General features: G+C 44.2%; 1 protein-coding gene across 1 annotated transcript in view; it reads left to right on the top strand.

Annotated features, from left to right (window-relative positions):
- The window catches only part of LOC306943004 (low-density lipoprotein receptor-related protein 8-like), a gene marked incomplete at its 5' end in the record, with an annotated part of 96047 nt that extends 72324 nt beyond the window's left edge, over positions 1 to 23723 (top strand). The window contains 9 exons of the mRNA XM_079529209.1: positions 5758 to 5929; positions 9411 to 9638; positions 11134 to 11252; positions 12198 to 12337; positions 14704 to 14845; positions 16843 to 16995; positions 17941 to 18183; positions 21459 to 21527; positions 23160 to 23723. Of these exons, the coding sequence (XP_079385335.1) occupies positions 5758 to 5929; positions 9411 to 9638; positions 11134 to 11252; positions 12198 to 12337; positions 14704 to 14845; positions 16843 to 16995; positions 17941 to 18183; positions 21459 to 21527; positions 23160 to 23518 (1625 nt within the window). The 3' untranslated portion in view covers positions 23519 to 23723. The remainder of the gene's footprint in view (positions 1 to 5757; positions 5930 to 9410; positions 9639 to 11133; positions 11253 to 12197; positions 12338 to 14703; positions 14846 to 16842; positions 16996 to 17940; positions 18184 to 21458; positions 21528 to 23159) is intronic.
- Positions 23724 to 24752: the final 1029 nt, after the last annotated feature.

The raw sequence follows: 24752 nt of genomic DNA on the forward strand, positions 1-24752 counted from the left end.
ACACAGATGCTTTTCCGGTTTTAATGAGTTAATGAGGAAACTCACTCAGTGTGACTGCCCTTTCGGGATATGGGATTTCGACTCCACCATCTGTCATGGGCGCGAGTGTGTCATGGCATGTCGCTAACATAAGCTTAATTTATGATCCGTCGCAAAACGTTGTAAGAAATAACAGACTTACAAGCTCACAACATGTCGTGGATGAGCTTGTAGGTCGGCTATTTTCAACACGTGAAACCGCGGTGCGATGAAGTAAGAATCGGCTGCTCAGTGACTGTTAGCGTGACGCACTTGGTCATCCTGAAGGGTGTCCTAATTAGGCCCGTAATTCCTCAGCGTGTACCTGGCTGGCTGGGGCGAGCTAATTGTGTCAAATTTAATTTTGAACGTCTGCTCGTTCACGACAGCCTACGGATCGGTTGGACAACAAAGTTTACTGCAAAGAGGTCAATTGATTTTCCATCTAATAGCCCTATTATGGAGAGTATTATTGGGAGAGAGGCCAGTTGTCATCTTTAGATTTAATTGTACCCCAGCAAGAAAGTTAATTTCTTAATTGGCGCGAAGGCGAGTGTCACGCTTAATGTTTTGCCGGAGGCTGACGACTCTCATTTCCCTCAATTAAACTCTGCTAATTTCATCCAACATGGATAATTGTGGATTTGTGTGTGGATGTGGGTGTGTATATAATTGCTGGCAGATAGAAACGTTGTATCTCCATATTTTTTCTGTTTTATTTTATACTTCATCATACGATGCAAAAGTAGCAAAAAATAGCCGACCTACAAGCTCACAACACGTTGGGATATGGCGAGCTTATAGATCTCTTATTTTGGAAACAGAGAAAGAGTAGTAATATCTTTCTTTTACATTTTGAAAGATTTAGCAAAAAGTTGTTAGTTTGAAAGTGGATCGGTCAGTTCTATTTGTACGAATTTAACCAATGAAAATATTAACAAGAGCTTGTGACTAAATAATAACTACATTGGATCTATTGGATCACATGTTTGTTATCCCATTTCCTGAAAAATAGCAGTTTTGGTCTGCCATACAGGTTTCTGTCCGACAGTGTCGGTAGCTAACTTGTGTGTCACTATGTTTTGTGAGTGTGTGTTTTGGCATGTGTGTATCCATACAGTGTGTATAATGTATTGTTTGGCATGTGTGTATCCATACAGTGTGTATAATGTATTGTTTGGCATGTGTGTATCCATACAGTGTGTATCATGTGTGTATCCATACAGTGTGTATAATGTATTGCTTGTGTGAATCTTGTCGGTAAAGCTGCTGGCTGCCTCAGTCTCAAGCAGTGAAGCCAGACTCCATGGAGAATGCAGCAGACAAATGGCACTCTTCAGGCCAGCTGAAAGCCTGCTGCGGCTGCAGTGACACCACATAAAACCAGCAGTACAGACTCCGAGTCCTCCCCAGAAATATCATCATTGTGGCAGGCGCTCTCTGAAAGCACTTAGTTCTGATAAGCATTGTCATTGTTCACAGGCTGGGCTTGGAGAACACAGGACACAGGCGATCGAGAGAGTGAGTGTGTGAGAGAGAGAGAGAGAGAGAGAGAGAGAGAGAGAGAGAGAAAGCATGAGCAAAACTATCATGAGACCGCAATCGAGGCTGTCTGTCAAAGCAAGGAAAGCGGAGAGGAAACCGAGTTGAGCGAGGCATTATTAATGAGGGAATTTCATATCTGCTTCGAGCGATAACCGGCAGAGACCCTATTACTGTACCGTTGTGTTAGAGTGAGCTGAGCTCAATATAGATGTTACTGTACTGTACTATACATCACATCACAGAGGGAAAACTGCAACTGCTAGCCAGGATAGGTAAAATAAATCACGTCAGCGGTAGGCAGTAGGCACAGACCTAAACCTGTTTATACTCTGTCGCATGACAGGATTGCTCCCCGCCTGTCGCATTCTTTAGCTGTGCTTTTCACTTCATTGGGCGACACTGTCATACAACTACAGTACAATGAATTATGAATAGGCTTTAGTCTTATATATTTCTGTATCTATCATGTTGTACGCATTTAGCCTTTCTGTCTGAGTCACATGGAAGTATACATGAGTCTGATTCTCATTTGTGTTCCATTCATTTATAGAAGGAGAGGTTGAGACAGAGATTCAAAGTTGTTGTCGTAGCTCAGTGGGCATTCAGAGAATTGAGCCAATCTATCTGTTGATGCTGTTTGGCTTGCAGTTTGGCAGGAAAGTAATGGAAGAAGGTTGATGACCTGGCTGTTTTTTTCCCCTTTTTTCTTTCTCATCAACCCTCGGTGGAAATCACTGTAAAGTGATACTAGTGTTTTCTCTGTGATTGCAAATTGAGTCGTGTGTGTGTGTGTGTGTGTGTGTGTGTGTGTGTGTGTGTGTGTGTGTGTGTGTGTGTGTGTGTGTGTGTGTGTGCGTGAAATGTGAAATGTGGTGTGGAATGAGTGTAAAAGTGTTAACTGCAGATAGTTTGTATGGCCCTCATTTATCAATGGAGTACGAAATACGAAGTACGATTGAAATCAATCTGGCACGCCCTATGAAATCAAGCCTCGCCCTCGTTTTTGGGGCAATACGACCAAATAACGTATGGAAACCATAACTAAAAAACATCGCATGGATGCACCTGGGACGTATCCTCAGTGATGTATCCCAAGGTCATCGGGGTTTCGGGTCTGGCAACATCATACCCCTCACTCAGGTGACCCAGCCGGGGTGATCAAGTCCCGACTTACACCCCAGTAGCTACCCTCGATCAGTCCCATTAGGGAAAGACCAAGGCCACACAATCCGTTGCTCCGGAACTACTCTGACAGGACTGGGAGAACCAGATTCTGGTGCTTGGAAGGACTAGGCTCTGTGGGTTGACTCCTGTCCAGGCCCCTCCTACGTCTCACCAGGTCCACTCCTGCTCTCACCAGGCCCAGGACCTGTGCTTTGCACCAGACTCCCAGCACCAGGCACTTCATTCAGGAGTGGTGGATTATAATGGCCCTCCTAAAGGCCTCACAGAGGGTTTTTTGGGCTTCCTCCTCACGGAGTACACAGGCTGGGGCGCTAACCCATACTGCTCAGTGCTCACCCGGGTGCCGTCTACATTCCGGCTGTCACCCGTCTCTCCGTGGTCACCAGACTATTCCTGGTTGTCACATAGTCTATTCCTATGAGTCACTATAAATTGAATAACTATAACTAAAAAACATTGCATGGATGCACCTGCGACGTATCCTCAGTGATGTATCCCAAGGTCATCGGGGTTTCGGGTCTTGCAACATCATACCCCTCACTCAGGTGACCCAGCCGGGGTGATCAAGTCCCGACTTACACCCCAGTAGCTACCCTCGATCAGTCCCATTATAGGGAAAGACCAAGGCCACACAATCCGTTGCTCCGGAACTACTCTGCCAGGACTGGGAGAACCAGATTCTGGCGCGTGGAAGGATTAGGCTCTGTGGGTTGACTCCTGTCCAGGCCCCTCCTACGTCTCACCAGGTCCACTCCTGCTCTCACCAGGCCCAGGACCTGTGCGTTACACCAGACTCCCAGCACCAGGCACTTCATTCCAGAAATGTGTTTTGCAAAATTCCACCTGTTGGTGGTGCTATAACAGGCCAATGTGAAAAGGGTGGGATATATTCCTGAGCGTAGTAGGAAAGTGCATGAAAGATTTCACGTAAATTGCACACTACGTTCATGATTTGACGCGTTGTTCAAAACGGAAAAAACGGACAGAAATGACCTGGGCCTGGCCTGTTTCGGCAGGCCAGGCCGGGTCCCGGCGGGCTTGCAGGGCTCTACTGTACAAGCCCCTGGGCTTCATCGCTGCATCCTCGTATTCTTACAGCGATGTGTCTGGTTGCCTGATTGACGCATGGATTGCATGGATTGCCTTGGTGAATTCTAGGTAGCCAACAGCCAGACGGCTCTCTATTAGGCGATGTGATCTCAGATGCCATTTCAGTGCTGTGTTGATTCCTCTGGCGGTTGTACTCGCTAAGATGGGATGGAGGAAAACATAAAGTTGAGATGGTTAACTTTAAAAGTTCCCTGTGGGGATATGTGGTCTTTTACAACAGCAGGAAAGAGGTATGTTAACAACACAAACACAATTAGAACGTATCTAGCAGAATGCTATCTAGCAGAATGCTCTGATGTTGTTGTTGTCTTTCCAGGTATAGATATCCTTCCTCTGAAACCCAGGGATAAAGTTCTAAATGGTTTATTATTCTATAACAGAATAAGAAACATCTTTATTGTCACATCACAGGTTTACAGGTGTAAGTGGGTGAAATTAATTTTTGAGTGGTGCTAACTCCTATAGACCGATTCAGAAACGGGTCTCATGGTCGCAGGCAACGTATTTCCTGTAGGCGGAGACGACATATCTGCGGTTTCCCCGCACCTCCTTGCTCCTTCTACTACAGTGAATGGAAAAGTGACTGATGTTAGTCTGCCTCAAATGTTACTCTTTTACCTGCTTTTTACTAACACTAACATTACAAAGATGCCCAGAACATCGGGATGAACCTGTGTAGTTTATGGCTGCTCCAACAGTAGTGGCAACATAAAAAAAAAAAAAAACGGAATGTCAAAATATCTACCGCGGTGGCTGAGACCAGAGCCATATAGTAATGGTTGAGACAAAGCAGTGAAAGGTCCTGAAAGATACATAACGTCAGTCTTACCCAATACCCAGTCTTTCTGTTTTAGGAACACAAGACTGCTGTACTTTATACCTCATACTTGCTTAGTAAAGTTTGAGGCAGACTAACATCAGTCACTTTTCCATTGACTCTAGTAGAAGGAGGTGCGGCGGAAACCGCAGATATGTCGTCTCCGTCTACATGAAATAACGGCCTGCGACCATGAGACCCGTTTCTGAATCGGTCTGTAGACAGCAATGTGTGTCCCTGGCTGGGTCCCTGGGTCCGAGCACGGAAATATATATACGTTATAGCGTTTGTTCACCACCAAGTGTCACTGTTGCGCAGCCTAACACACACACACACACACACACACACGCACACACACACACAGGCCAGGGAGGAGGGCTTGTACAGTACAGTACAGTACAGTACAGTACAGTACAGTACAGTACAGTACAGTACAGTACAGTACAGTACAGTACAGTACAGTACAGTACAGCACCACTCACTTCAGACGGGTCTGATTTTGTTTGCGGCTTGGTTGGGGAGGAATACTGTTCAGTTTTCATATTCTATCTATGATTTATTGTTCACACCAATGTCTGTGGATAATTATGGAGTTTTTGCACACCTCTTACTGTATTACATATTACTATTATTACTACTAGTAGTACCTTACTTGGCTAGTTTGATTATCGTAATTATAATATATCATGGCAACATTAATTACACGGTTGACACGACTGTCGTGGGCCGATCGGAAATGACGTTGAGACGGCAAAACTCATCAACATCAGTTTAACCACTATACAGTAACTCTACAGTATATACTGTATGTACATTGGCACTTTTGTACACATGTACATTTACACGTGTTGTGAAATGGACCCACATTTTCAGATGTGGTCAAAGGGGGACCTTGACATGAATAGGTTTGAGAAGCACTGCTCAACACCATCACTCTTTCCTCCCAGGGAAGGGCCCCGTCCTGTTCTTCACCAACCGCCATGAGATCCTTGTACAGTACAGTACAGTACAGTACAGTACAGTACAGTACAGTACAGTAGGTTTGAGAACCAGTGCTCAACACCATCTCTCTTTCCTCCCAGGGAAGGGCCCCGTCCTGTTCTTCACCAACCGCCATGAGATCCGTGGCATGGACCTGGTGAAGAAAGACTACAGTCAGCTGGTGTCCAACCAGAAGAACGCTGTGGCTCTGGACCTGGACGTGGCTAATAACCGCATCTTCTGGTGTGACCGCTTCCACCGAAAGATCTACAGGTAAATTCTTTAGCGTGGACGGGCTGGAGTTTGTTTGGGCTGGAGTTTGTTTGTTTTTTGGATCACGTGATTTGCGGGTGTATTCTTCTCTGCAAGTCATAGCATCATCTTTTATAACTTAAGTTGGTGAAAAGCGCCCTTTAGCGTAATCACTGAAAACACCAGATCTACACATAGATCTACGTCTGAAAACACCAGATCTACACATAGATCTACGTCTGAAAACACCAGATCTACACATAGATCTACGTCTGAAAACACCAGATCTACACATAGATCTTTGATTGATTGATTGATTGAAGAATTTATTAACAGTTTGCAGAATTACAGTACATTTCAAGCACAAACTCAATACAAAGGCTGTTAACTGTGAGTGGACGACCCAATTAAGCATTACACTTGTTTCCAACAGGGTCCACCATGTTCAAATCATCAAAACATTTAGAGACGTACAAATAGACACTTCTATAGACAGAACAGGAATTCATCAAAAAAGAATTCATCAAAAAGGAGGTAAAAAGGGAAAAGAAACATATACAGTGAGGGGAAAAAAAGGGGTGGGCGGTGGGGGGGATTCACGTTCAGCTCCGTTAAATTGTTTGTTTTCCTTGGAGGAGCTGCGTTGGGTCCCCAAGTCGGCTCCGTGGCCGTACCTTGAGTTGGCTGTGTGGCCGTGACCATCTCTTGTGTTGTCCTTGCGTTGGGTCCCCAAGTTGGCTCAGTGGCCATACCTTGAGTTGGCTGTGTGGCCGCGACCGTCTCTTGTGTTGTCATTGCGTTCGTGTTTGAGGGATTCCGATTTTACAGGGGCCAGTTTCGAATTGCAGCCGTCCGTAGGTGCCCTTTTAGAGCGGTTTTGAAAGAGTCAAGGGATTCGCATGTCTTAATGACAGTTGGTAGGGCGTTCCACATTTTAGTGGCATAGGAGCGAAAAGAATTTAGTCCCTTGTTTGTGCCGAATCTGGGTTGTACATGGTTCGTTGCACTCCCTCTGGTGTTGTGGGTGTGGACTTCGTTAACATTAAGGAAGTATCTAGACAGGTACATGGGTATCTTGGTGGTGTATCGAATCTTGTGGACCAGACCCATTGCAAGATGCTGTACTCTGTCGTCGACCCTAAGCCATTCCAGCCTGTCGAAGTGGGCAGGGGTGAGGTGGGTTCGGGGGGCTAGATCAAGTAGGAGCCTGACCAGTTTGTTTTGGGAAGTCTGGAGCCTGGTTTTAAGGGCCTTTGAGGTGCTGTGGTACCAGGAGGTGCATGCATAGTCAAAGAAACCCTGTACAAGGGCTCCTGTTAAGGTCTTCAAGGTGTTTTTGTTGACCAGTGAGGAGATCCTGTAGAGGAATCTTGTTCTATGGTTGACTTTTTTGATTACGTTGGTGGCCATTTTATCACCGGAAAGATTAGCCTCCAGGATGGAACCTAGGTAGGTAATTTCATCTTTACGTGTGATAACATTGTCACCCACTCTAACCAAGAAGCCATTTGCCTTGGCCTACGTCTGAAAACACCAGATCTACACATAGATCTACGTCTGAAAACACCAGATCTACACATAGATCTACGTCAATGTGTTTTAATGAGCCTGTGATGGCATGTCCTATTAAAGCCTTGTTTGTTATGCAATATTTGTCTTTGAAATGAGTGAAAATACCGTAAAGTACAGATGAAGAAAAATGTACTTGAATATAGTACTCAAGTAAATGTACTTTTTTGCTGTCCTCCACTGAATAACTGTATGACAGTGAGTGAAGATATGGGAGTCTGCAATATCTCCCCAGAGATATTCCTAATTGGAACGCTGCATTCTTTTTATAAAATGGAAAATCTTCAGAGAGAACTGACCCCACCACCCATCCTGTACAGGCTGTGTCTGTGACACAATCAAATAGTTCACCATCACCTCCTGACGCCTCTACCAGGTTACAAGGTCCAGTTCATTAGCTAGTCGGTCAAGCCCTCTGGGCGAGGCCTTGTCTGTTATGGCTAAGAGTGATGCTAACCCATGAATGAACCTGCCCTGAGGACGGCTCAAGGCTGCTGACGTCCTCCAGATTTAGCATTGGAATAGAACTGCCAGATAATGAGGGTGATCGGATGTCCTGAAGAATTCAGGACAGTCCCAAATTAAGAGCAATTGTCCTCAATTCTGATTAGTTACGGTTGGAGGCCATCGATATTGTCCTTTTCTTTTTGCTGAGGTTTGCGTGATCTGCGCAAAAGGACAGTTAACCCATTTTGGGCGGGAACCCCTTTTGGTGTTTTAAACATTATGTTATAATTTAGCTATTGAAAAATAGCAGATCTACAAGCTCATAGCGCGCCACCGAGTGGCGCGCTACGAGCTTTGTAGGTCTGCTATTTTTGAAGAATCGTGAAAATATTTATTTCAGAAAACTGGAGGATTTAGAAGGATTTTTTTTAAATTTTGAGGTCAGGCCTAAATGGGTCAAATGATAAGGGACAATATCGGTGGCACCCAACTGTACATTAATTATGGCAGTTTGTTGTTCTTTTTTTCTTTGTGGTGTACAGTCGTCCAGTGAATTGATGAACAAAGCTACTACTCTCGACGGTGATGCAGAGCTACAGTTAAACTAAAATGTCCCATCACTGCTGTCATCCAGCAGCCAAAAATGTGGAGGAGTGCGGAGGAAAATATTATTATAAATATTATAACAGCCACAACGTAACACGTGTGCCTGTTCCCTTTTCGTGTCTGTCCTAGTGTAGATGAAGATAGCGGAAGTTCATGTTGACAATGCTCTATAAATAAAGTGCTTGACTCGAGTCTAAACTATGGTCTTTGGCAAAAGGAACATCTCAGGTGCAGTATAGTGACTGGGCAAGTTTAGCAAACTCAGCATAAACAACCACTGCTATGCGGAAGGATTCTGCTGGTTGGTCCGGTCGGTCCAACCATTGCTAGAAGGCTGGCAATGGGTCAATTATCGATCAAATCACATATCTGTTTCTTTCCAATCCTTCTCCTCAGAGCGCCTTTCCTTGAACCCATCCTTCTCCTTCCAATGTTTATCGTCTTCTTCTAAGGTGACACAGATGTTGTAAGGAAGGTGACAACATCTGTGTCACCTTAGCTTTTAACCAGTTTAACCATTATTTTTTTTGCAACTTTTGCTGTTGAAAAATAATATAGCGTGACAAGCTTGTAGATCTGCTATTTTAGAAAAATAGAATATGTGGTGCAAATCTTCGAATATAATATATTCTTTCACAGTGAACATTTTTAACTCAAATATTTGGTTCTGGGGGGTCCCTGGAACAACATATTTCCAGATGGGGGTCTCCTTGAAATGGATCTCCTTGAAATGAAATAGTTTGAGAACCACTGATATAGAAACGTAGGTTTTTCAGAAAGCTGTCGTGATTTAGAAGACATTTGTAGAATCGGGTCCTCAGGTCCTAATGACCTGCCTCTTTCTCACTCCTTCCTTTCTCTTGTCTTTTTTGCCATGCAGTGCCTTCATCCACGAGGCCAGCGATCCATCTCTGCAGGTCCCCCTGGTGGAGAGCTCCCTATGGTCCCCTGAGGGCTTGGCGCTGGACTGGCTCCAGCACAACCTGTACTGGACCGACTCTGGGGACAAGTCCATCTCTGTGGCGTCGGTTGACGGCTCTAAGAGACGTGTCCTCATCAGCACTGAGCTCAGCGAGCCCAGAGCCATAGTCCTGGACCCCCACCAAGGGTAAACGAGCATGGGATATTGTGGTATCTGTGTGTGTTAATTGCTTTGTCCAGGCATGTAGGTTTGTTTGTATGTGCATGCCAGTTAGCTTAGGTTATGTTAGGGGTCAATACATGTCATTGTACATGCACAGCTTTGGCCATAATGACTAGACTTTGTATTTCCAATTGTTTAAAGTCTATGCAAGTACATGTCCATAATTATTCTATCAAATAATTGAGAAGCAATTTGTTTTTCTTTATTTTGGTTTGTTTTACATTGTTGAGGGATGCTAGCCCCTCCTATATCCAACTTTTAGTGTATATTCACAAACTTGGTCCTACACATACTCAATGAATTGAGAATAGTTTGTCATAGTTTCTGAGCAAATAGGCATAGTGTCTATTTTACATCATGATGATGTACATAATGATAAGAGCGCCTATTGGGTGTGTAATTGATAGAAAATAAGTTATTTTTTGGGTGAACTAAGTGTGGGTTAGCGGTTAACGGTGTCTTAGAAAATAGCCACATTGCGATGTCAACATGTTTTTTTTTTTATTAATTTTTACTATAATGACATGCCCAAAATAGGGATCGATTATTAATAAATTATTGATTCTCATGTTTATGTATATATATAATCGGTTCATTTCATTTTATTTTATTAACACTAGAAATTGTTGAACTTGTCAGCTAAGACAGATAAAACATAGCCCTCCTCTGGGGCGGAGGCTAATAAAAAGCAACCAGAGCTGTAGGACACTTAAGAACTAGGCCTGTGTCCCATTTTGGGTCCATTCATAGTTTCTTAGCTATTATTTTAAGAAATGCTGGCCCAGATCACTGCTTCTAAGCTTTATAAATATGTGCCACAATATGCTGTTGCATGGCTGGACCAAGAGAAATAAACACAGGTCTATCTTGGATTTTGACAATGCCCAGAGACCCAAGCACCCCTCCCTCCCATGGTGTGCACAGAACACCTGGTGGCCAACATGAAATAATTATTATACACTTTTCGAGACAAATTCAGTTGATTACTATTGATCGTAGCCTAAAGGCAATGCTACAAATACTGTTGGTTCAAAACAGGAGAATCTATATCCCAAAGATTATGATGTGGTTAAAGGCACATTTATTTCCTCTTGCTGATCCTGGCTCCATATTTTTTTCATTTCACTGTAGGTTTTGTACTTGTATTACTCATATTGTTTTTATGTTTTTACACTGATTGTGAAGTGAGATGTCTACAAGTTGAAGTTGGTGCAGTAAAATATAGAAGATGAACTTCTCACATGGTTCTAAATGAAAATGTGAACTGACCTACTGACGTATTTGTTTGGTGAAAGGTCAAAGTTCTGACAAATGTATTTGTTTATTATCATTACACTATGAATGTCACGCACCCCCTTTATGTTTATGTTTAGGTTTATTTTATGCCGTAGGCCTATATGTCAACTAATCAACGCAAAATAGTCTGACTGAAGTACATTTGTTAATCTGTTCCATCCAGGTTTATGTACTGGTCCGACTGGGGAACGACGGCAAAGATAGAGAAGGCTGGGATGAACGGTGTGGACCGACAGGTTCTGGTCAAGGACAACATCCAGTGGCCCAATGGCATCACGCTGGGTGAGAAGAGAACTGCTTCATTTCACCTGCTTCCACTGGTGTAAAGTCACTAAGTACAACAAATCTTTAAGAAAAAAAGAAAGGGTGAACCCCTTTTCACCCTTTCTATTAGAAAGTAGACTTACTTTCTGTCAATTACACACCCCATGAAGCCTTCAATCCATGGACATTGTTTTGGGTTTTGTTTCATTCCTGAGCCAATAATGTGATGACCGGCGGAGTCTCAATAGAGACTCTTGGTAGGAGACCAATTATTGGCTTAGGAATGTGACAAAAACAAAAAAAGAGGATGAGTAATGTGGATAGAAAAAAAGTCTTTGTGAAACTTGTGAAATGCATGTGACCTTCTGCAAAATGAGTACTTTTACAGTACTTTCAGTATTTTAATGTGAATACTCTTATACTTTTACTCAAGACATTTTTGAATACATCACTTTTATTTGTAAGAGAGTATTTCTACATTGTGGCATTGGTACTTTTACTTAAGTACAAAATGCAAATACTTATTCCACCATTGCCTGCTTCCCAGACATTGTGTCAGACACGACATTATTGATATTTTGTATGTTTTTGATTTTTTTTGTGCTTCAAGAATTATTGTTGCATGTAATGGAATATGCCACTGGAAATAAAGCAATTGCTCCTGCAGTATAAGTAAAGGTCAACAGAATCTGAAATGCTATGAGCAAAATGTTTTATGGTAACAATGATTGATGAGATTTGTCAAAAAGCGAGTGTTTTGGAAGCCGTTCTCAAGCATGCCTGTGTATGGCTGGTAATGAACATGGTACTGACTTAATCACAGTATCTGACATTTTCAAATCTAATCGATATTACTTTAAAGGGATTTGCTGGACAGGATGCGAGAGTGGTTAATGTGTTCTTAATCAATTGCTACTAAGCCTGGGACAAATCGTATCTGTACTCTGTGCGTGTGCGTTTCAGATGTAGCCAACAGGCGGCTGTATTGGCTGGACTCTAAGCTCCACGTCATCTCTAGTGTGGACCTGAACGGAGCGCACCGCAGAACACACCTGTCCTCTGCAGAGCGGCTGGGGCACCCTTACGCACTGGCTGTTTTTGAGGTGCGTCTGCGTATATTTGCGTATGGTTCTCAAACGTTTTAATATCAAGGAACCCCACTTTGGTATGCATTAGGCCACGGACTCCATGACTCTTGAGAGTGTACACATGGACAGTCCATTGGGTAAGGGTCCATTTTGTTCCATTTGTACACTTTGTGAATCAACTGAGATCAGGTATTTTCAGTGAAGAGATTTAGTGTAAACTGTAGTGTAGAGGGAAGTACTAGTGCACCTAGGCACTAGTAGTACTAGTGCTAGTGCACCTAGGCACTAGTAGTACTAGTGCTAGTGCACCTAGGCACTAGTAGTACTAGTGCTAGTGCACCTAGGCACTAGTAGTACTAGTACTAGTGCACCTAGGCAAGGCCATTTTATAGTGTAGAGGGAAGTACTAGTGCACCTAGGCAAGGCCATTTTATTTGTATATCACATTTCAACAACAAGGCAATTCAATGTTCTTTACACAAAACATCAAGCAAAGGAAACACAATAATACAATTATAAAATGACATTAGGATATGCCTAGAACAAAATAAGTAGAAGACACAAAAAAAGACACAGTAGAAAAAATAATAACTCGATCAAAGGCAGCAGCAAACAGAAGTGTCTTTAGTTGGATTTTAAAATAAATAAGAGTGGCAGCAGACCTGCAGTTTTCTGGGAGTTTGTTCCAGATATGCATATAAACTATATGCTGCTTCGGACTGCTTCCCCACGTTTACTGTATTTATGGTTTCAGGAACAGACAGCAGACCTTTCCCAGATGACCTGGTCAACTAAGTTGGGTTGAAGTGGTTAACAACTGATTTGAACTCAGTCTTGTCGTGAAACTTCACACACACCTTCAGGAATATCTAGACTTCACACACACTGAACAGGAATATCTAAAATGTGAACAGTATTTAGAACCATGAATTGGATAGACAATGGATAAAGGATTAAGCGTTATTATTACGCAAATTAGCCGTGAAGCAGTAGCTATGAAAGCATTAACCAAATGAGACCCCATGAAAAGAGGTAATGGTTCTTGATGATCACTGTGGCCATTCACACACATTGTATTATCTTCTAACCACACACAGCTGCTTATATCCTCATATCTCACATTAAATTACTATAGCGTGCGTGGCAGGCTGCACACACTGTGGACAACCAGTAAGCAGAGAGTCACACAGTCACGCACGCACGCACGCACGCACGCACACACACACACACACACACAGAACAACATGCCTGCATGTGTGAGATATGGAAGAGCTACAGTAGCAGAGGAACTTTAATCTGGTTGTGTGCCTCAGAGTATGGCATATATACAGTATACTAGTGCTTTGACTGAGACCACAAAAATTCAATATAAGAGTGTGTGTGTGTGTGTGTGTGTGTGTGTGTGTGCGCGTGCGTGTGCGTGTGCGTGTGTGTGTGTGCGTGTGCGCGTGCGCGTGTGTGTGTAAAGCCTAAAATCTCCCTAAGATCCCCCTTTGAATGAGTGGTAGATTTCCCATGCAGCAGACCTGGGTTTGCATCCAGGTGGTTATATATAGGACTCCAGGTTCAGGTTTCTTAGGGGGTGAATGTTGCAGAGTAACCCTGCCTGCATCCCAGAAGCCTAATGTCTCCCTTGGCCAGTGGACATTCACCTTTGGATGAGCTGTGTTTTATTTCCCATGCGGGAGCCCCAGCTTAGAATCCAAAACGTGTGGACTGGTCAGTCTATACATCGAAATGTCAATTCTTGAGACTTAAACCGATTTAAACATTCCAGTCGTGGATAAGGAACGGCTTCCACACCCCTGAGCCAAAAGCCCTTTGTTAAACCCTTTTTTCTCCCTCGCAGTGCAAACCTTTTCAAATGGAAATGCAGAATACAAGAAAGTCTTAGAAAGTGCAACCCTGACATTTTCCTTGACTGTGCTCGCTCGCTGCATGTGCTGACACAATGACCAGAATGAGAATGATCTCACCTGCTGCTTTTGGTGTGGTAATGAACTGATCCAGAGCATTCACATTCACCTCACGTATCTAGACCTGATTAAGTTGGCAAAAAGCATGAAATCAAACATTTCATGAAGGTAATGCCTATTGTTGTTGGTTTAGTGCATCAAATTCAGTGTATTATTGAAGAGGAGGGGTGCACTTGCTGCAATAATCAAGTGTGCCTCTGTGTACAGACATGTGTGCACACATGTCCATGGCATAAAACTCCAAATGCCATAGGAAAAGCTGTTGATATTTTGTAGTTTATCTAATTCACTCCCATTCTCTCTCTAACTCTCTTTCTCTACTGTCAAATCTTGGTAGAATATTATAGACATAATAGCAGAAATGAAATTGCAATAAAACACAAAAACCTCTTCCTCTCCTGTCAGGACCGAATTTACTGGACAGACAGGGAGAGGGGGACAGTCTACGCTGCCAACAGGCTGACTGGCCAGGATGTCCAAACGCTGGCCGAACACCTCAATGACCCCCTTGACATCGTCATCTTCCACCAGCTCCGCCAGCCCCAAGGTGACCGTGTGTGTGTGTGTGCGTGTGAGTGTGTGCGTGCGTGCGTGCGTGCGTGCGTGCGTGCGTGCGTGCGTGCGTGCGTGCGTGCGTGCGTGCGTGCGTGCATGCGTGTGCGCATTTGTGTTATCCTGCAAGTGAGATGAGAGTGAGAGAGTGAGATGTGTTTTGTCATATTTTAATCATAATTCCATTTCTTTGAAACTAAGATTAAGAAAACATCATAAAGAAACAAAACTGGGGTGTGATGATGGTACTAAACGTTCATGCACATTTCCTTTTGCATGGTATTCATAAGGAGCTGTGCAGGTGTAACATGAATAAATAAATGATGTGGTTCAGAGGCGGTATCAAAGCATTATTTGAGGCACGTACAGTAGTCAGCCTGATACTTGTCTGTGAGTGTGACTGATTCCCTCCAGAGAAACCTCTGGGTGCCTTTTGCCTTTTCTAGCACATTTTTCAAAGCATTGAAAGTTGATAATGTTTTTTTAAAAGTTTAACATTATTAAATATGTCAATCACTTCTTTGTATATTTAAGTTATTTGCCATATCTGCCCTGTGCAAGTTTTATGAAGCCTACAAGCCATACATAAATCAAGTAAAATGTCATGATCCTGACAGCCATATCTTTTGTTAAAGATGATTCTGATTGGGTTTGGTCTTTCGATAAATCTGCTTACATGTTCTGGAGTAAAGGCTCCCAGCGAGCATTGCCACTGATGTGTACACTGTGAGCCATTTGCTTTGTTCTGTCTGTATAGTATTACTTCAGTGGGAAATAAATCCATGGCAGGGGGCGATCGATAACTCAATAAGCTATTACTACTACTCCCTCCATCCCTCTCCCTCTCTTTTACTCTTGCACTATGTGTGCGTGCTCACATTATACGTTTGTTCCTCTACTATTGCATTTACTGGCTTATTACTTATTGATTTATTATCGCCATCGGTGACTGCTGTTGCTACCCTAGCAACCATGGGACCTTCTTGAGGCACAAATAATGGCTTATAAAAAACTATCGAATCATGTGGATTTCGGGGTCCACATGGGAACCGCGTGGCTCCTGTCAATACAGAATCACATTACTCGTATGTGATTATGTTTTGATACGGGCATTTAGGATAAATATTTATTGATGGGAACTACTATTTTTTGAGGTTTTAGATTTTTTTTTTTGCACAAATCAGTGCTATCGAACACCCTTTACGTAATGAAAAGTAGTAAAAAGCACTTTGGAGAAAACCTCTTAACTCCATTGGACCTCAAACTCTGTCTCCACCACCTCTCCCCCTCTGGAAGTCATTGACAATATATAAAGTCATAACACCAACAGAGGGAACTACCAGCTTTTATAACCTGTATGTAGGTCACCTACAGTAATCGGAACTACTCACTGATTCATCACATAGTATGCATAGGTACAGTATGTTTAGTTTAGTTGATTAGCACATTGTTATAAAAAAAATATATAGAAACGATACAACTTACTAGGAAAGGAAGAAGCCGGCAGGCTTACTTGGAATCCTTTCCTTACTGGAAGAGGTCATTAAATAACATAGATTAATAGTTCAATAAGAACAATACAAAATAATTCAACAATGTTCCTTCCTTCCATCAGCTGACCTAAACAACGTACTGTATATCGTCACTGTCCATGGTGCTGAAGTCTCTCCACTTTGCTGTTCCCATTAATGGCTGCACAGTAACATCTCAATGTTAATTGATCTCCCAAGAGGACACATAGGAATAAGAACTTAACTGTTTGGAGGTACACCACAAAACACGGCGCAGTACAAAATGGTTTAAGCACTTTCCAAACTGAACCACTAGTAGAGGATATTTACATATCATATCAAAATGCCAAATTTAGGCCCCGTTATACCCCGAAAATAATGGATTCATAAGCTATTTTCAGAGTACGACGCTATCGTACGACAACATATGACTGGCTTAATAATGTGTATGTCACTGTCTCTGCGTACATCCCCCATGCAGGCCCAGACAGCTGTAACCTGGCCAACGAGGCCAACGGAGGCTGTGACTACCTGTGTCTCAAGGCTCCACAGATCACAGAGCATTCCCCCAAATACACGTGTGCCTGCCCCGACGGCCAGGACCTGGGCCCTGATATGAGAGGCTGTGTACCAGGTGAATGAAGAGTCCATTAGATTAGTCTACTAATCAATATCACCCCAAGGGCTCTGCTCGACAGAGTGTTTACTGGGTGTATAATCTCTCATAATTTCTGCTTGCCTCAGGGAAGGGCTTGACCTGTGGTGTGTGTGTGTGTGTGTGTGTGTGTGTGTGTGTGTGTGTGTGTGTGTGTGTGTGTGTGTGTGTGTGTGTGTGTGTGTGTGTGTGTGTGTGTGTGTGTGTGTGTGTGTGTGTGTGTGTGTGTGTGTGTGTGTGTGTGCGTGCGTGCGTGCGTGCGTGCGTGCGTGCGTGCGTGCGTGCGTGCGTGCGTGCGTGCGTGCGTGCGTGCGTGCGTGCGTGCGTGCGTGCGTGCGTGCGTGCGTGCGTGCGTGCGTGCGTGCGTGCGTGCGTGCGTGCGTGCGTGCGTGCGTGCGTGCGTGCGTGCGTGCGTGCGTGCGTGCGTGCGTGCGTGCGTGCGTGCGTGCGCGCGCTCGTGCGTGTTTAGTAGCAGTTGTGTAATTGATATACACTGCCTTCACTGTTGGTTAGGACCTAATTGTGGACCTAACGTGTGATACTGAAAGGTGTTTAATTTAGCACTGTATGTAATGCAATATTTCAGGTAAGTGTGTCATATGATGTAAGACATCGACGGAACTCACAGTATAACTGTGTTCTTAGAGCTGTAAGTAGTAGTAGTATTATTATATATATTATTTTTATTTGATTCTATTTTTCTAAAAAAGCTCTATATTCCAAGTAATTATTGCAATAGAGGTATGACCTTCTCTCACAGTTACTAACTAATACAGAGCTATTAAACGTGTATTTTAACTACACAAGATCAATCAAACCCCCCGTTTAAGCTACATTGTGTTACACTATAAAGTTTATTATTACTTTTCCTTCCAGGGGTGCCAAGAAATGACTATTTGATGCCTTCGTCTCCCACCGTCTCAGCAGCTGTTACCACAGTAGACGTCGCTGAGGGGTCCCAGCCGGCGTCGGGGGGATCAGTGTCCCAGGCGGACGCCGTTTCCGGCCCGACCACGGCTCCCCGCGGTGGCCCTGCTGAGTCCCTCCCTCCGCTCAGCACCCCCAGGCCCGCGTCGGAGGAGTCTGAGGCGCTGGGTTCAAACCCCACAGTCAGCTCCGTGGCCGTCCCCACCACACCGGCAGGAGACAGCAGTGTCTCCCAGCACTGTAAGTGGCTTACAAACATTGCTTTTTATTTGGTATGTTTTACACGTTAACCACTTAACGAATAGTGAAAACAGCTCATCTATATCTACTTGGTGGTTTACTATCTTTGCTATTGTTGAACATTTTGAATTTCCTTGGAAGACAACAACAAGGGGAAAACAACAATGCCAGGAGTTAATATGCCCAGTCCACAGCACACAGACTTGAAAAAAAGGTCTTTCAAATGATCCTTGCATGTCAGTGGGACATTAGTCGAATAATGTCAGCATCACAACCAACCAACACTTTTGAAGTAATCAAATCTCACAGCAAATTTGTTGAAAAGGTGTGAAAAAAGCCACTGCTCATCTGCCGATAGATTTAGGTGAGGTGCTGGAGACGGAGTCATAAAAGTTTAGACATGATTTTTGTGCACAGATTTGAGTGTGTGGAGTCCACACACTCAAATCTGTGCACAATGCAAGCTTTCGTTCTATTGACCTTCAGGCATTGTATAGTTGATCCAAAAAATCTGACTGAATGTTTGTGTAGTGTTGGGAAATAGGACATTTTGTGTGGACCCACAAAATCAACTGTGAAAATCCATCATTTTAAAAACTGTTTTATGATTTCCCCGTGAAGGCCAAATTGGAACCCAGTGAAGTGCATTAACATGTCACTCAAGTGGTCAAATAACATACCTCTGCTAGTGCTAAGGCAAGCGCTTCAGCTTCCCAAGCTTGATTTCCGCAAACCTTGACATTGACATTTTGCCAAGTTAATACTGTGCTACTGTCAACACACTGGAACCAATGTCTTAATCTTATTTTCTAACCTTGGTAAGTACCGTAAGCTAGCTACAGTATAGTGACTCAGGAGGCTAGGGTTGTCAATCAATTGAATCTCTCTGACCTGTGATTTCTCTGAAGCACACAGCCTGCACGCAACTCTCTGATACACTCAAACAGACAGAACACACACATCACATACCGTGTACGTGTACGTACAGTTGGGTGCCACCGATATTGTCCCTTATCATTTGACCCATTTAGGCCTGACCTCAAAATTTTAAAAAATCCTTATAAATCCTCCAGTTTTCTGAAATAAATATTTTCACGATTTTTCAAAAATAGCAGACCTACAAGCTCGTAGCGCGCCACTCGGTGGCGCGCTATGAGCTTGTAGATCTGCTATTTTTCAATAGCTAAATTATAACAATGTTTAAAACACCAAAAGGGGTTCCCGCCCAAAATGGGTTAACTGTCCTTTTGCGCAGATCACGCAAACCTCAGCAAAAAGAAAAGGACAATATCGATGGCCTCCAACTGTACGTAGTACAGTGCTACTAAGAGGTGTTACTAGTGCCAACGACACGTAAGCAATGGCAGAGAATAAAGCAATGTATAAGTAACGTGATCTAACAGAAAAAGTAAAGAAACCAACACCAAGTGTCACCAACAACAATTTTCTACAAATATGAATAGCACCTGAAATAGAAGCATAAAAATGCCAGGAAGAATAAAGCCAAGTTAGGTGATCCAGCAGCAAATAAAGACTTACTTTATTTGATGTAAACTGTGAAGAATGATGTTTTAAATGTTATAGCCCTCACATACTGTATTAGGCCTGCACATGTATTGTATGAGCCTCGGTCACTATTTTGCGTCGCATCCACCAACACGTTCTCACTCTGAACTCATCAGAGTGTAAACAGTAATTACTAACGTAATGCGAGTCCAACCCGAACCTGATCAACGTAGAAGTCGTTGACCGGGGTCCCGGCCCCTCAGTGGAGTGGGCTATACTTCCTTGTTGCATTGCGGTGTGTTGGGAGCTTGTTTTTTAATTGGTTAATTGTACACACACACACACACACACACGCACACACACACACACACGCACGCACACACACACACACACACACACACACACACACACACACACAGTAGAAAACGTTAAAAAAGAGGAAAAAAAACTTTAAAAAACATAAAATAATAAAACTAAAAAAAAGAATAAAAAAAAAACGTAATTTATTCTAATTGTTGTTATTGCAATTTACGAGCTGCGTTCGCGAGTCTTAGTTGTACTAATTACTTTCCACCACTGTAGTAGAGTAACCTAGTAACCCATCTGTAACCTATAGAAAGAGAGAAATGGTTCTGCGTTCCTCCGACAACTGTGTGATTTCACCTTGGCGTACAGTACTGTACGTTTGACTCGCCATGCTCCGGTCCCTGTCAACGACCCCATAAAGATAACATTAAGTTGAGATAACCACAAGCCACTGCTGGTCTCGCTTCACTGACTTTAATGAGATTGTTGGCCTCAAAAATGTGTCTTTCACCATCATAAATGACGTGTTTGCACAGGTCTGTGTAGGCTGTGTAATTCTTGCAGTGTTTATATTGTTTGTCCATTAATATTTTGTAAGTGTTTGAGAGAGAGAGAGAGAGAGAGAGAGAGAGAGAGAGAGAGAGAGTATTATAAAAAAAACAATTCATTATTAACCTCTTCATCCCTATGTAGGCTACTTTGTCGTACGACAAGTGGCAAAAATAGCTGATTCGACAAGCTCACAATACGTTGCATCGTGAGTCACGACTCGTTGTGCGGTTGTTAGAAGGCCATTTTCTTCTTTTTTTGTAAAAAGTAAGAAACACAATATTTGAAAATGTGCCCAAATTCCAGAGGCCAGGGTTAATGTGATTAAGGGGTGATGTGACATTATGCTAATGGGATGTACATGGAGATTATGAGGGTCAGAGAGACTGCCAAGGTAGCTCAGTCTGTAGTCTGTAGTCTGGACCGGGCCTTGGAGAGGCAGCCAGGTGCTAACCAATGCCAAACTGCTCTCTCCCGCTCTCTCTCTCTCTCTCTCTCTCTCTCTCTCTCTCTCTCTCTCTCTCTCTCTCTCTCTCTCTCTCTCTCTCTCTCTCTCTCTCTCTCTCTCTCTCTCTCACTCACATACTTATAATTCAAGCACACACATTAACACAGAAATGATGGGTTGTCACTCTCATGTTAATCACTTGTCTTTCATTGCCCCGTCTCCACGCTTCCACCCTCCTCCCGCTCCTTTGTTCCTCCTTCTTACGTTCCACCCACCGCACTAATGTACATCCCATCATCGCTTGCATATTCTAACTACCTCTCTCATTCATTCTTTATCAACCGCACTCTCACAATGGCTCCCTCGCTCTTTTACCAACTTTCCCATTCCGTCTGGCGTTATCTGTCTCCTCTCTCTCTCTCTATCTTTATGTCTCTCCATTAACTCTCATTCTTTATCGTCCTAGCGGGCAGTGAGAACTTCATCCTGGGTGAGAACCTGACCGTGGCTGTCCTGGGGGTGGTCATCCCCATAGGTGAGTGACCTGTTGAACACCCCCCCCACCCCCCCCCCCACCCTTCCCCCTGCCCTCCCTCTGTGCCTCTACGCCTCGTAGGCCACCAGCATTCCGTTTCCTGTCTTAACATCCACCCTCTGCCTACTGCAGTGGTTCTCAAACGCGTTCGGGCCACTGCATGCCCATAACTCGGTGAGCGTACAAACGTAAACAAAATGGACCCGTGCTAAGGGTCCATTTCGTTTGGTTTCGCTCTCCGGGTCACAGCCTTCGATAGTTGTTCCCAACTATCGATCATTTATCTGGGGACCCTCTGGAAACCCCCTCAAGAATCCCTGGGGGCCCCCAGACCACACTTTGAGAACCACTGGCATATTGGATGATTCACAGCCATCCTGTCAGGATCAGGATGAGGACGCACAGGCCTGTCCCAGGGTCGTGTGTGCGTGCGTGCGTGCGTGCGTGCGTGCGTGCGTGCGTGCGTGCGTGCGTGCGTGCGTGCGTGCGTGCGTGCGTGCGTGCGTGCGTGCGTGCGTGCGTGCGTGCGTGCGAGCGAGCGAGCGAGAGAGACATTTCTGCCTTGCTGTGTCATTCTCCACCACTCTGTGTTGTTGTGTTGGGTATCTGGCTACAACCACAAGGAACCTGGCCTACGCCAGATCCTTGCCTGTGGCTTGTTTTGGGTATTACTGTACAGAACGACACAGCAAACGCAACATTAATGGGCTCTATGCACAGCAGCCATACTGGCAAGACGTCGGGCTGCTTCCTTACTGCCTTCACAGGTTTTCCAATACAAAACTGATAAAGGTTGTGTTCCATTCTGGTCAAAACAGACTCAGGATGCTGATGTTGTGCATGTTGTCACTGTGGAAAGACCCTGCTACACTAAATGGAAGAGAGCCTTAATTAGTAAGGAAGTAAGGAATCAGCCAATTTTCTTTTTGCCAATTTGGCTGCTGTTGCATAGAACCTATTTATATCTGGTTCCCTTAGAAATATGACCAGTTCTTTCCTCTATCGATGCGCTATAGGGATAATTACTACATTGGATACGTTGAAACACAATATTTTTTAAAGTAAAGTAAGGTTTCCACCCGGTTTTCACTAGAGCCACTTCACTGAGAGAGTCCAGTCATGTTTAGAACTGCCAACATACAGCTATCCCACGCAGGTGACACTGTGTGCATACTTTCTAAACTGCTGTAGCAGCGCTAAACAGTGTGGTAAGCACTGACCACAGCTATTGTTGCCGTGCGACTGTAAAGCTAAATGTTAGAACGGAAGCTAAATGCGTCGATGGCAGAGACGGAAACCTGCTAGGCTCGCTACTATACGAGTGTGGTCGGGTATGTGCTACTGCGTTACTGTGTGATCAAAGTGCTAACGAAGCCAGAGTAGTAAAGAGAGGTCAATCGCGATCGATTCTCCTCGACCTGTCCTGCCAAACACTACCCTCAACGTAAGCCCCGCGCTTAGCCCCTAGTGACCCAAACACACAACCCCCCATCAGCATGCCTGCTGATCTCCTATGTATGCCTGTCATTTCATGCCATGGACTTGTTCTGCATCGTTTAACGCTGACAACCCCCCATCCCCGCCCCTCCCTCCCTCCCCCCTCCCCCCCTGCTGTGTGTTAAACGCATGCAGTTCCTATCGTTGCCACAGTGGTGTTCGGCCTCCTGTGCTCCGCCCTCTACATGGTGTGGAGGAACTGGCGGAGCCACTCCACCAAGAGCATGAACTTTGACAACCCGGTGTACCGCAAGACCACCGGCGAGGGCGAGGAGGACGAGATCCACATCGGCCGGACGGAGGGCGTGGCGGGCGCGGGCCACCACCACGCGCACCACCACGCGCACCACCACCCCTACCCGCCGGCCGTGGGCGTCGTGGGCGGCGGCGGGGGCACGTGCCCTCAGTTCATCACCCTGCCCCTGGGCGCCAGCATGCCCGACCCAGGAACTCACTGGTACACGGAGCAGCCCATGCTGTCCGCCGCAAAGTGACCTGACCACCCCAAGGCAAAAAAGAGCAAAAAAGAAAAAGATGGTAAAGGGAGGAGAAGAAAAAAAAGAAAGTGGGAGGGCACGGCTAGCCGCTCAAGCAAATCGCACATGCGAGGTCGTCAGGGATGGCTCTCGCTTGAGTTTGTTTTCAAGGGAAGAACAACATATCATCCTCACCCTCATCCAACATCCTGACATTCATGTCCGTATGCTGTTTGTACATTACACTTTTTATAACGCCACAAATGGCTGCTATTTTCGATCATTGCTATTTATCGAAATAGTTTGCCGCTGTTGTATCCAAGCTGGATCTGTTTTCTACCCATGTTAATACAGGACATTGATTAAAACTGGGCCTGTTATTCCAAAATTAACCTCAAAGCACTTGATTTAGATTTTTAATTAAGCGGCCATGTTTTAATGTTTCCCCGGCATTGACTTGAACTTGAGTTAAAAAATAGGTTCTCTTTCTATGTCCTCTTCTGTTTGCATAGCTTTGAATGAGGTGTGCATTACCTGTGCTCTGATTATGATGTGACAGGGAAGAGTCGAGTGTAGAGAGTCCTTTTTGTCCTGTTGTAATCTGGGTTCAGTTGTATTCCTAGAGGGGAGCACAGAGCTCAAGGAACCCTGTTTAGAAACAAGGAGGTCTAATTAACAGCACCTTCCTCGATGGGACAATCTGTACAGGTTCATATCAGAGTTCATCAGTCACACCCGCCTCACCGTCACTGAAGATGACGTTTGTTCTTGTCAGTGTTATTCCGCATGGACTTTGATTTTACCATTATTGTTTTCCCAGGCTAAATTGAACTGAGATCATTTTACCCAGGAAATGTTAGCATGTGTGCTTTGGATTTCTCTTATAGGCAAGCCTTTAGGAGTGGGCCGAAGAAGCGTTTGGAGTGTAGTTTAATTTGTTTGACCTCAGTCACCCCAGAATGCTTGAAGAGTTGAGGGTTGCTGAAGATGGAAGCTTATTGAAGTTGTGCAGGAGGTATAGTTCTTCTATAGGCAGACAGGACTGTGTGAGAGATAAGTGTGCCAGGTGTTAAAGGGGGAGAGCAGAGTTTATATAAGATAAAATCAGCAATAGGCTGTGTGGCCGTTAGTGAATGTTATCAACATTCAGGGATTTGTTGTGACATGGTTTTGGGTTAGTGTGGCCGCTGGCTATGCGGTTGTTAAAGACTCAGTTGTGTTGCATATTTTTCTGTTCACCACACATAGCACT

The sequence above is a fragment of the Electrona antarctica genome (genome assembly GCF_951216825.1).
Source record: "Electrona antarctica genome assembly, chromosome: 19".
NCBI classification, from domain to species: domain Eukaryota; kingdom Metazoa; phylum Chordata; class Actinopteri; order Myctophiformes; family Myctophidae; genus Electrona; species Electrona antarctica.